This window comes from Delphinus delphis, chromosome 8, assembly GCF_949987515.2.
Source record: "Delphinus delphis chromosome 8, mDelDel1.2, whole genome shotgun sequence".
Classification (NCBI taxonomy): domain Eukaryota; kingdom Metazoa; phylum Chordata; class Mammalia; order Artiodactyla; family Delphinidae; genus Delphinus; species Delphinus delphis.
The window spans coordinates 103,879,124-103,891,261 of record NC_082690.1 but is presented as its reverse complement, the minus strand read 5'-3'; the positions used below and the strand labels follow the sequence as shown (position 1 = coordinate 103,891,261).

At 53.9% G+C, this 12,138-nt stretch overlaps 1 protein-coding gene and 1 non-coding gene across 4 annotated transcripts; one reads left to right on the top strand and one right to left on the bottom strand.

The window, feature by feature from the left end:
- Window positions 1-331: 331 nt before the first annotated feature.
- TSGA10IP (testis specific 10 interacting protein) lies at window positions 332-8,552 on the bottom strand. 3 transcript variants are annotated; one of them, XM_060017512.1, is made up of 9 exons: window positions 8,406-8,552; window positions 7,399-7,532; window positions 6,609-7,297; window positions 6,292-6,439; window positions 3,994-4,164; window positions 1,376-1,475; window positions 1,232-1,247; window positions 1,040-1,187; window positions 332-413 (listed from the first exon to the last, which is right to left on the bottom strand). In XM_060017512.1, the coding sequence occupies exons 1-9, from the start codon at window positions 8,550-8,552 to the stop codon at window positions 332-334; spliced, it is 1,635 nt and encodes a 544-aa protein (XP_059873495.1). The 3 variants fall into 3 exon arrangements, with proteins under 3 accessions (XP_059873495.1, XP_059873496.1, XP_059873497.1); XM_060017513.1 differs by lacking the exon at window positions 1,232-1,247 and having other exon boundaries at window positions 1,040-1,164; XM_060017514.1 differs by lacking the exons at window positions 6,609-7,297; window positions 7,399-7,532 and having other exon boundaries at window positions 6,292-6,395.
- A 2,992-nt stretch (window positions 8,553-11,544) lies between these two features.
- On the top strand, window positions 11,545-11,651 carry LOC132430412 (U6 spliceosomal RNA). Its single transcript, XR_009520503.1, has one exon. It is a non-coding gene; the product is annotated as a U6 spliceosomal RNA (small nuclear RNA).
- The last annotated feature ends 487 nt before the right edge of the window (window positions 11,652-12,138 follow it).

The window sequence follows — 12,138 nt, the reverse complement described above, 5'->3', positions numbered from 1 at the left end:
TCCCAAAGGCGGAAGCCATTGTGTCCTATTCACTCTTGAATTCCAGCACCCAGCAGTTTTAGGGGTTGCAGCTCTCGCTCTTGGAGATGCCCCACTCAGTCCTCAGGGCAGAGGCAGAGCCGTGTGTGCTGGGAGGGGGCAGCCAGAACAGCCAGAGTTCCTCGTCCTGGGAACCAGCCAAGAGTGCTGCATACCCCACCTGCCACCACCTACTCCCAACCTGCAGCCTCTTTCCACTACCACCAGGAATCCCACAGTGTATATTCCACAAAGCATTTAATTTTTATCTCAGGGACTGGACTCTCGGTCTGGGCTTGGGGCGGAGTGCTTGTCAGGCTGGCTGCCAGTGGGTTCTTTCTTTGGGGGACTCTTGAGAAGAGTGCTCCATTCTCACTCCCACTGACCTGTGGCTCCTTAAAGATAAAGACACAGATAGAGGCCATTGGGCTGTGCAGCTCCCCACTCCCATAACCAAGGAGACCTGGGCTGTAGAAGGGGAAAGGCCATCATCACAGATGTTGTGGATTCAAATCTGGCTCCTATGCTGTGTGACCCTGAGCAAGTGACTTCCCCTCCTCAAGCCTCATAACCCCTGCTCTGCACCAAGTTGTTCTAAAGCATAAGGGTAGGTGGAGTGACCAGCGTGGCACCAGCCCACAGTGGGGGCTTGATGTGTGGCCACTCAGGTGGCTGCAGGTTCCCAGACAGGCTCTGCTGCTTATTCATTCCTGTGTCCTTGGGCAAGACCCTACCCCTGGGGTCCTTAGTTTCCTCATCGGAAGTGGGGAAAATAACCCTGGCCCCGCCTTCCTTGGGTGACATGGAGGACAGCGCCTGGGGAAGGCCCTGCTGACTGCGAAAGCTAGACAGAGTCCTCCAGGCCAGGGGGTGGATGGGGCAGGACTGAATTCACGGTAGATCCATGTGGCTGCTCAAGGAGTCCCCTCGGCCTTTCCCCAGGGCAGGGTGACAGGTGGATGAGGCCCTGCAGCGCAGAGTGCTGGTGACCATGCCCTTCCTCCCCACAGCTGGGCCTCACCTGGGTTTCCTGGGGGTGCCCTCCGTATCCCCCTTTCCTGCCTCAGCCAGCAGCCGCTCCTCGTCCAGTCCCAGTGCCGACAGCACCTGGGAGAAGCGCCGGGTCACAGTGAGCCGGGCATTGGCCTGAGGAGAGAGAAGCGGGGTTCCTCTCTCACCTGGGCTGCTGAGGACACAGTGAGCCTCTGCTTACCGAGGGGGTCCCAGGGCTTCCAGATGGGCAGCAGCCCAGGGGTCCCGCTAAGGGGGCCCACGCCCACCTCATCTCCCCACCCACTCGGCCAGTGAGAAGCTCTGGTCTTGGGGAGCCACATGCTTGCCCAGGTGCTAGCCTCACCTGCATGGCCTGCTGGAACAGGTAGGGCCGGGCCTGCACCCGCTGCTGGATACCTTGCAACTCTGCCTGGTACTCAGCAAAGCGCTGTCGCTCCTGGCGCCTGCGGGGAGACGGGCCTCTGGGCGGCTAACTGTGGACACGAGCCGGCCCCCTCCTGAGCCCACTTGTCCTCATTAAGAACTTTCGGTTTCTGTCCTCCTGCCCTTAGCTTTACAAAACCGTTTGATTTCCATCCTTGCCCTGGATTTCTCCTGAGGTCAGTGGGGCGGGAATCATCTGTCCCATTTTACCCATGACACGCCTGAGGCTCAGGAGGGTCAAGGGACTTGTCCAAGGTTGCACAGCTGGGAAGTGAGGGACTGAGCGCTGAACCCAGGTCTGCAGGCGGTGCCAGGCTCGCCCCTCCTCCTAGCCATCACCAAGGGAGAGGGGCCAGCACTGACTTCTGAGCAACTGGACATCTGCATGCACAGCCCTCCCCTCTCTGCATCCACCCCTGCACCCTCTCACACTCTGCCTGTGAGGAGACGCTGTGACTGTTGGCTGTAACTTTGGGCAAAATCCCAGTCTGGGCTCTGGGTTCAATTTTCTTCTCTGTGCTATAGCCCGAATGGGACAAGCTTGCCAGCATTCTCTGTGGATCTTATAAGCCGATAGTTTAGAAAATGGGACAGAGGAACTAAAGAAATGTACTGCAAATGAAAGAACACATCCCAGAAAGATCTAGGTTCCACTGGAGAAGCACAATCCCATTTACAAAAACCCAGTCTGTGCGCTTGTCGGAAATCTGTCTGCTCGCAAGCCGTGCATCCTGGCAGTGAGGGGCCCTCTGGCTACGCCACACACGGGACCGGGCATCCTTCTGAAGAGCACACGAGAGAGGCCGAAGGGCATGGTGGCAGCACCCACAGATAGAACGGGAGGGGAGAGGCACACAAGACTCCAAAACTCATGCTGGGACTTCCGGCAAGTATGCTGAGCCCTGTGGAAAACACTGGCTTGCTGGGCCAGGCCCCTTGGCTATGTGCCAGAGAAGGAAACTTCCTCCGTTCGAGAAAAAGGTGGACTTGAAAACCATGGCCAGGAACAGAAGTCACTGCAAAGAGAAGTCTTCACTGTTCAAGAGGGGATTTTACAGCAGTTACAAGGAGTGGGGAGTGGGGGAAGCATGAGCTGCATTCAGTCTCGGTCTTGCCCGTGAGGTTGTGTACATTTTTCCTGCTTGGTTCTTGATGCTATTTCTGTTAGAATTGAGAGGAAGCCCATGTCTTGGAGCTCTAAGCGAGAAAGGAAGTGATGTCAGTGGATGTCAGCCCTGTCTCAGAATAAAAGTAAAGTACGGAGCTTCCCTACCACAGGGAGATATCTTTTGTGCCCACCCTCCCGGGAAGGGCAGAGTCTCCCATGAAGCTCAGAGCAAAGTTCATGTGCTGGAAGGGCTGAGACACCCCGTGGGAAATATCCTCTCCCAAGTCGAAAATGAAAGGAGTGCGTTTGGAACGCTCCTCTCACTGACATCTGCCACTGGAGTCTGGCCTTCCACTTCCTGCCATGTGAAGAAACAATGAACTTGAGGTCCGGCAGGGAGAAGGCATCTCCCCGATCACTGGCCAAGGATTCCTTTAAAGTACACGCGACCTCTCGAGTCTTGGTTTCCTCATCTGTAAAGTTGGGAGTGATGAGGCTGAGCCTCAAAGAGTAGGTGATCAGAGCCCCCCTGAGTCCTCAGGGGCCCCATCGCAGGGCAGGAACCCTGTAGTCTCTCAGCAGCACCCAACTCACCTTGCCCTAGCGCTTCTCCGTGGATGAAAGGGCTGCCTGGGTGCCAGCTGCACCCCGTAGGTCCGCAGTGTCAAGGGCATCGGTCATCATATTTACTTGAGTTATCTCCTTCCCTAGCTTGGGCTTTGGGGGGAAGATCCTGGTGCACTTTATCTGAAGATTGGGCATTTGAGCTCTCCGAGGCAGCATAGCAGGGCAGATGAATGGCTGCCTGGGTTGGAATCCCAGCTTTGCCCCTCTGTTGTGACCTTTGACAAATTATTTAAGCTCTTGAAGGCTGACTTTCCTCATCTGTAAAATTATGGGAGTGCTGATGATACCTACTTCACTCTCCTCTTATGAGTCTAAGAAAGATTTGCTTTTAAATATGAATTTGCTTTTTTATGATCAAAATATAGGAAGAAAATGAAACAGATGACTCTTCCCCTGACCACGAACAATGGCTGTTTCCAGGAGCCGGATCACAGGCACTATTCACATTCTCCATGAACTATTTCTGTAATATTTGAATTTTTATAGTAAGCACGCCTGGCATTTGAAATCAGAAAACAAGATTTGAAAGTGTGATAATGCAAGAAGAACATTTTAAACTTCAGCCTTCGACAGCTGCAGGAATTGTTATTATTAACAAGGTGATCCTGGCCCAGCCCCTTCTCCTCCCAGGCCTCAGTGTCTTCATCTGTAAAGCGGCCCGACCTGCCCACCTGGTGGGGAGGCTGGCCCTGGAAGCTCAGCCCGTGGGAAGGTGAGGGCAGGTTCCCCTTGGTCCTTTGGTCTGACACCCAGCACCGCCTCCCTGCCCTCTCCCCTCCAGGCCCCCCGCAGCTCCGGCCTACCTTAGCTCCTCCAGCTTGCGCTGGGCGGCCCCCGGCCCCCGGCTCCCTCTGGGTATGTAGGCTGCCAGGCACTGAGCCAGCCGCTGCTGTAGCCGCTGCTCCCGGGCCCGCCGCAGCTCGGCCTGCTGCCGCTTCTCCTGCTGCTGCTGCTCCCAGGCCTGCAGCCGGTTTCTTGGGTGGGGAGAGGAAAGGAAGAGGGGTGGGAGAAGTCTGCAGGGAACCAGGAGCCTCATGGAGGGCCAGGGGCAGGTAGGGGCGTATGGGGGCCTGGAGGGAGGGACTGCTGCAGCCCAGAGATCCAGGGGCCTGGGGAATGGGGTTTGTTGTGGAAGTTGGACAGGATGCAGGCTGACTCTGGGGGCTCAGCCCTCAGGCCTAGCTCAAGGTCTTTCCCTACGCTTCCTGGAAGCTTCCTGCCTACTCCAGCCAGGGGTGTACCCCAACTCGGACAGTCCTTAGCCTTGTGGAGCTCAGCACACACACCCATGACCTCACCTGTATCGCCAACTTCCCCTTGCAAAGCAGCTCTCCTTGAGGGGAGGGCCCAGATCTTTTCTTCTCTCTGACCCCTATATCTGGTAGGAGCTAGGGTAATGCCTACGGGTTTGAGGGACAGACGGATGAATGGATGGGAAAAAGAAACAAATGGTGATCAGTGGGTGGATGAAAGGATGAAAGGATGGATGGATGGTGTGGACGGTTGAATAGACAGCACCTAGATCCACCTGGAACATTCTTCCCCCAGATGTGATGGTCAGTTCCTCTGGTCAATCAGGTCTTGGCTCAAAGGTCAGAGAAAATGAGACCTCAGCACCCCATCTACCTCCCAGGGACTTTCTATCTCTAGCTATACATTCTGTTCATTTCTTTATCAATTATCCTCCTTCCCAAGTAGAATGTGAGCCTCATGAGAGCAGGATCCTTTGTCTGTCCTCTGCACCACCAATGTATCCCCAGCACCTAGCACAGTGCCTGACACAGACAGAAACTCAGTATTGATGAGTTCATGCACAACTGAATCATGGTCAGATAGAAAGATGGACAGATAGGCAGACATACACTCAGCACGTGTTTATTGAGCACCAACTATGTGCCAGGTCCTTTTAGGGTGCCAGACGGGGGATGTGATCAAAAAGATCTGGCACCAGGACTTCCCTGGTGGTCCAGTGATAAAGAATCTGCCTTCCAATGCAGGGGACGCGGGTTAGATCCCTGGTTGGGGAACTAAGATCCCACATGCTGCGGGGCAACTAAGCCCGCGTGCCACAACTACTGAGCCCAGGCGCCTCAACTAGAGAGCCTGCGTGCCACAAACTACAGAGCCCACACTCTCTGGAGCCAGCACGCCACAGCTAGAGAGAGAAAACCCTCACACCACAACTAGAGAGCAGCCCACGCGCCACAACAGAAGATCCCACATGCCGCAACTGAGACCCAATGCAGCCAAAAACATAATAAATAAATAAAATAAATATTAAAAAAAAAAAAAGAGCTGACACTGTCCGTGGAGGAGCCCTCAATCTGTACAAAGGGATGGACAGACAGCCCAACACCTTACCAAGGAATCTGGGCTTTGTCCTAAGGGCACTGGGAAGCATGGAAAGGTCTCAAGGAAGGATAACAGGATAAGACTTGAAGGGTGCTATCAGGATGCTGAATGGGTTCTCACCTACCACTTCTAACTTGTCACCAAGGCCCACTGTCACCAAGGCCCACTCCAAATATCTTTTAAATAAACCCCCCTCTCTTTACTCACATGGCCACCCGGTCCAAGCCCTCATCAACCCTCACCTAGACACTGTCAACAGCCCCCATCTGTCTTCCCCTCTGCTCCCACTGTCTCTAGTTCAAGCCCTAAGTATAGTAATGATCTAACTCTTCTGCCATTGTCGCTGTTTTGCCCATCTGTCTCCTTTTCCAGCCGACCTTGAGCTTCTTAGGGCTGAAACCAAGTCTTTTTACCTTTATATCCTGAGGACCCATGAGCAGATACCTGATATATGTTGCATTAATCACTTAGCTAATAAATTAATGAATGGATAGAAGATGGGAAGTGAATGAAAACTGGCTTGTGTCAATAAACAGTTGGCCAAGCAGACAGATGTATGCATGGATGGTGGATGGATGGATGGATGGATGGTGGATGGTGGATGGATGGACAGATGGTTGGATGATCAGAAAGACTGGTGAATGGATAAATAAAGGAATGAATGAGAGGATGAATGACTGTCTCCTGAAGAACTAGCTCCTTCTCTAGTCCCTGTGCTTTGCTCCCACCCTTCTTCGTCTCCACCTCACCTGGTGGCCTCCTGTCGTTTGTGGAAGGTGCGGTTAGGGAAGTGTGCAAACAGGCAAGTCTCATCAGCTCCCAAGGCATGGGCCTTCCTGTTCCAGCGGGAGGCCTGAACAGCAGCCCGCGATGGCTCCCAGGGCAGCTTTTCGGGATCTGTGCACAGAGGGACAAATCAGGCACTGCCGTCTCTCCTGGCCCCTTGGGCAATCCCTCCCCGCACCTGGAGCGCAGCCCAGCCCAGCCCAGCCAGGTGGCTGGCTCCAGCCCCTCTCCGCACTGTGCGGCTTCGTGGGGGAACCCGGGCCTTGAGTCCCACGCTCACCACAGTCCAAGTCCTGCTGCAGCTGCCTCTGCAGCCTCTCCAGGTTCCTCGGCCCCTCCAGCTCCCTGGCCCTTGGCCTCCTCCTCTGTGGTCCTCGGAGGTTGTTGGAGCCAGAGCCACTCCCCTGGCTCCGCAGTTCACTCTCGTCCCAGGCCTCCTCGCCAGAATTCCGCCCCTTTCTTGGAGAACTAGCCCTCCTTCTCTGGGGGACCCTGTGCTCCCCCTCCTCGGCCTCGTCTGTGGCCTCTGCAAATGGCTCCTCCTCCAAGATCGACCCCCTTCTGGGGAGCTGGGGCGGTTCCCCGGGGCTCAGAGCCCTCTCGGCCACCTCAGCGCCCAGGCCTTCTGGCTCGGCCTCCGTCCCCGATCCTGAGCTCTTCCCAGGCAGCTCCAGCTCTTGGCCCCCCGCTTTGCCAGGAGGGATGGGAATGCGTCTACAGGCCCTGAGCTGCTGTCTCCTCTCCGGATCTGGCGCCTCTGTCTTCCAGCAGGAGCCACGGGCCTCTGGGTTGTTGGCCGTGGACTTGCGCCTGGACTTGTGCCGATGGACCGCTGGGGGCAAGGGCAGGGCTTGGTGGCCAGGGGCCGAGGCGGAGCCCGGCTGAAGCGGAGCCCGGCCATCTGTGGTGAAGCTCTCCCAGACCCACTGGAAGGGGAAGGAGGGTTTCCGAGGAGGAGAGGGGACCAGACTGAGGAGGGAGAGGGCAAGGGGCAGGGGTCAGGGTCTGTGCGCTGGCCCCAACTGGGGCCTGGCACCCAGCAGCCCCCCGGCCCCTCCGCAGCTGCTTACTCCTCAGCCTCAGCAGAGCCTTGCCCCTTCTTGTTCCGGTCCCTGGGCCTCCGGTCCTTCTTTGCCATCTGCCCTGCGCTCACAGACCTCTGCTGCTGGCCCTGAATTACACCATCACTGCTCCCAAGACTCCCCTGGGCAAAGACAGGAGAGGAGGCCCAGCTCTGAGTAGCTCCCCCAGGGGACCCTCCTGTTCTTTTGTTTGTTTGTTTTATGGCTGTGCCACACGGCATGTGGGATCTTAGTTCCCTGACCAGGGATCGAACCCACACCCCATGCAGTGGAAGCTCGGAGTCTTAACCACTGGACCGCCAGGGAAGTCCCAGGACCATTCTTTTCTGTCAGGCTGGCCCCTCTGGGCCCTTGTTACCACTGAAACTGACTGATCATGACCTGAATTATTAATATTAAAATAGCAACAACTGCTATTTACTGAGCATCTACTGGGTGCTCAGGACTTTCAAGTATTAACTCGTTTAACCTTCCCAAGGATCCATGAGGTAGATATTCGCTATCACCCCTGTCATGCAGATGAGAACACTGGGGCTCAGAGAGGTGAAATCACTTGGCTAAGGTCACACAGCCGGTAAGTGGAGCCAGGACCTGAGTGTGTTGAGTCTGTCTCCAGAGCCCAGATTTGTCACCATTGCACTGTACTGCCTCTGGGCTCCGGATAGCTCTTCTGAATGCCCCACAGGGCCCTGGACTTACTAAGCCAAAGTGGGAAAAACGCATTGTCTTTCCCGAAATCCTGATCCTCCCGCAGTGTTGCAGAAGTTGCTCCATCAGAAGCCTGGGAGTCATCCCTGGGCATCATCCTTTTCTTCATCCGACATCCTGCAGGCCTCCCTGTAGTCCCTGCCCGCCTGGGGCCTCCCTGACTCTCACCTGGGCCTCAGCTCCAGTCTCGTGGCTTCTCAAGGGCTTCCCTCATCCCTAGCCTCCCCACCCCAGAGAGCCAACCTGCCTCTGGACCGTTGGCTATCCCCCCAAGGAGCCCCCCTCACCTGCTCAGCTTGGGGGATGCTTGAGAGAAGCTTGAGCAGACATGGGACCGTCCCTGGAGCCTGCTGTGGTGTGTCTTGCCCTGGTCTCCCAGATGCGGTCCTTACCAACTGTTGGTGGGCATTTAGCATGTTGGTGTCTTGTCCCATCCCCCGCCCCGCCCCACATCTGCCAACCTTGGAACTCCCTGTCCGACCGTCTCTATGGCAACCAGTCCTCAGCCAGTCTCAAGGGCTCTGGCAAAAGCAGGCCAGGAAAGGTATATATATAAGTCCTACTTCCTTCCGGAGGGGAGAGTTGGGCAGGATGCTGAGAAAGAGTCCAGGTCTGGGAGTCCAGAGATCCAGGGCCAAGGCCTGCCTCTGCTCCTGAGTCTGCAGGACTCCCCGTTGACCGAGTACAATTCCCCCCTGCCCTTGCTCAGCCTGTGTTTCACCATCTATTTATCAAAGGGGTCTCAGGACTCTCCATCTCAAAGGGTCCTCACACCCTACGAAGATGGCAGACGGCGCCTGCCGTGTCCCTCTCCCTCTGCCTGCCTCCTTGCTGCCCCTCAGCCCCTGCTGAGGCCATGTAAGGGGCAAACTGAACCCTCACAACAAGATCTTGTTCAAACCACTTACCCTCCGAGGCCCTGACAGGACAGGAAAGGCCAGGAAGTTGAATACCACGTCCAGGAACAAGGCAGCAGGCAAACCAGAGCACTGAGGAGGCTCTGGAGGAAGAACATGCAGCTCTCATTCCAAAGTTCTAAGCATCGCCAAAAAGCCTTGACACGGTAAATCCCCGTGAGATGCCGGGAGCTGACCACTGTGACCAGCAGTATAGGGACCTGGTGCCGAGCTGAGGCCCTGGAGATGGAGTAGCGTGGCTTAGCCTCTCACCGGTCTGTGACCTTGGGCAAGTCACTTCTCTCCTCTGTCAAACTGGAATCAGAGGCCCATCCCGTAGGTTTGTTGCAAGGATTCGATGAAATCACAAAGGCAACACACTCGGTAAATGTTGATTAAAACTGCTAAAAATCACTGATGACTATTGGTAGGCAGCAGAGTACGATGGTCAGGAGTACAGAGGAAAGGGACTTCCCCACGGTCCAGTGGTTAGGACTCCGCACTTCCACCGCAGGGGCATGGGTTTGACCCCTGCTGGGGGAACTAAGATCCCGCAAGCTGCAGGGCATGGCCAAAAAAAACCCAAAAAAACAGAGGAAGCACGGGGGTTGAGATCCCAGCCCCTCCACGTGTCACGTACCTTCTCTGTTTCCTCATGGGCAACGTGGGGCTGGTTATAACAGTGTCTACCTTCTAGGGCTGTGGCAAGGATTAAATCAGTTAATATATACACACATGCATCATGGAACATTTCCACAGCTCGTCACAACAGCCAGGTGAGAGTTGTTATTAATCAGTCAACAGTGCGCCCCGGTGAGACTGCTCGTGGAAGTAAATCCCAGCAGATGCCCTACGGGCGTGTTTTGCTCAGAGCTTTGTTGCTGTGGACCCCTGTCTGCTTGCAGACTCCATCCCAGTAGCACCTCTGCAATGAGCACATTTCACTGAACAACCTAAGTAACGCTCCAGGGAAAGATCTTTTCCATTCAAAATAGGTCAACTCTGCTCTTTCTGGTGGGCCGCCAGCCCCGCGCATCCACCTCCTCTGCTGAATGTCACCCGTGGGACCCCAGGTGAAGGGCAAGTGTGTGGGCTGCTCCATTTTCAGAGAGCAAGTCCCCTCCAGACCCCCATCGAATTGATTTTTTGGACAAACTCTGGGCTACTTCCTTCCTTGGCAGAGGACGGGTCTGGGCTCCTCAGGTAAATATTTTCACGAGGTGTCTACAGACCTTTCCAGCCACACTCACTCCTCAAGTGAGCTCCTCCAGTCTGCTGGCCTTAAAAGACATCTATCACCTTCCAGGTCTGCCCGAGTTTACATATCTCAGGACTGACCTCTCCCGCGAAGTCCAGACTCGTATCCAATGGCCCATTCGACAACTCCACTTGGATGATGAATAAGCATATTAGTTAATTTGACATGTTGAAATTCAGACTTTCCATCTGCCCCATCTCAGTCAAGGCCACATCCATCCTTCCTGCTGCTCACGCCAAAATTCTGGTGTCATTGTGGACTCCTCTCTTTCCTTCACACTCCACACCCCAAGCACTAGCAAACCCTGCTGGTGCCGCCTTCAGAATACACACAGAATCCAGCCACTTCTCCCCTCCACCACCATTAGCACGCTCCCCCAAGCCCCCACCCCTTCTCATCCGGATCACTGCAGTAGCCCCTGCGCCCAGCTTCTGCTCTTGCCCCAAGTCTGTTCTCTACTCAGCAGCCAGAGTGATCCTGTTAAGACTGGAGCCTGTCCTGCCTTTGTTTAAAACCCTCCAATGGATTCCCACCCCCTCTCTTTTTGGCTGCGCCGCACATCTTGCGGGATCTTAGTTCAACCAGGGATGGAACCCAGGCCCCCTGCAGTGGAAAAGCCGACTCCCAACCACTGGACTGCCAAGGAATTCCCGGGATCCCATCTCTTGAGGAGTAAAAGAAGAAGTCCTTACCATGGCCTACTAGGTCCTGTGTGATCCATCTGCCCCATCTACCTGCAGGTCCCACCACAAGCACCTGCTTCGGAACACGGGAGCCGTTGCACTGTTGACTTATGCTTGGCCTTCGATGCCAAAACAGACCTGAAACCGTGGACCTTTTTAATGTCTTGTGATTTTGCATGTGTGTGTGTGTAATTTCTCAACAAAAGTGACATCATACTTCTTTTGCTTAATAGTATATTATGCTTATCTTTCCATGTCAGTACATGCAGAGCTACCTCAGCCTTCACACTGGTTGTCACCATATGTCTGACATGATGTACTAAACTCATCTCCTCCTGTCAGACACACACACAGCTTCTGCTAGCTTCCCTGGGACAGACATTGCAGCAGTGACATCCTTGGAAATGCGCCTTTGCACGTGAGGTATTTCTGCAAGATAAGTTCCTTTAAGCAAACTTGCTGGCTGTCAGCAATTTAATTTTGATAACGCTTAATCACTGTCCCCAAATGCTCAATCAATATAGATTTCAATCCACAGTGTTTACACTCTCGCCAGCAAAACATAGTATAATTTAAAGAAATCTTTGCTGTGCTCACTTCAGCAGCACATATACTAAAATTGGAACGACACAGAGAAGATCAGCATGGACCCTGTACAAGGATGACATGGAAATTTGTGAAGCGTTCCATATTAAAAAAAAAATCTTTGTTAATCTCATAGGTGAAAAAATATGAACTCGTTGCTATCACTTGCATTCCCTTCATTATTTGTGAGATTCGTATATTTTCCTATCTTTATGGGCCATTTGTGCTTCCTCTGTGAATTCCCTGTTCGCGTCCTTTGCACATTTCTCTTCTGGTCCTCGGGCACAGGGCGCTGAGTTGATCATGTTCCTTATTTCACAGTGTATGAGAATCACCAATGGATACAAGGTCAATCTCTTGTTTTGGTTTAGCATTTTTTTCTCCTTTATCTTTGCTCTTCATTCCCATCTCACTTAAATAGGAATGGCTCTGTGAAGTATCTAATATCGTGTTTATGCATTGGTGGTTTTAGTTTATATAAATGTATTATGCTGTTGACCTCATTTTTGTTCCTTACTCTTCTCTCTGAACGCCACGTTTTGAGAAGCTGTCTGTTGTTTCTGACTGTTGCCTAAAGTTCTGTAGTTTGCTTCCATTA

Excerpts from the sequence above, each read along its gene's own strand:
- TSGA10IP (XM_060017512.1), bottom strand. The coding sequence starts at position 8,552 with ATGGGACAAGACACCAACATGCTAAATGCCCACCAACAGTTGGTAAGG. Across the intron at positions 7,533-8,405 it reads GCATCCCCCAAGCTGAGCAG|GGGAGTCTTGGGAGCAGTGA; the intron begins GTGAGGGGGGCT and ends GTCTTTGCCCAG. Across the intron at positions 1,476-3,993 it reads CGCAAGCTGGAGGAGCTAAG|GCGCCAGGAGCGACAGCGCT; the intron begins GTAGGCCGGAGC and ends GTCTCCCCGCAG.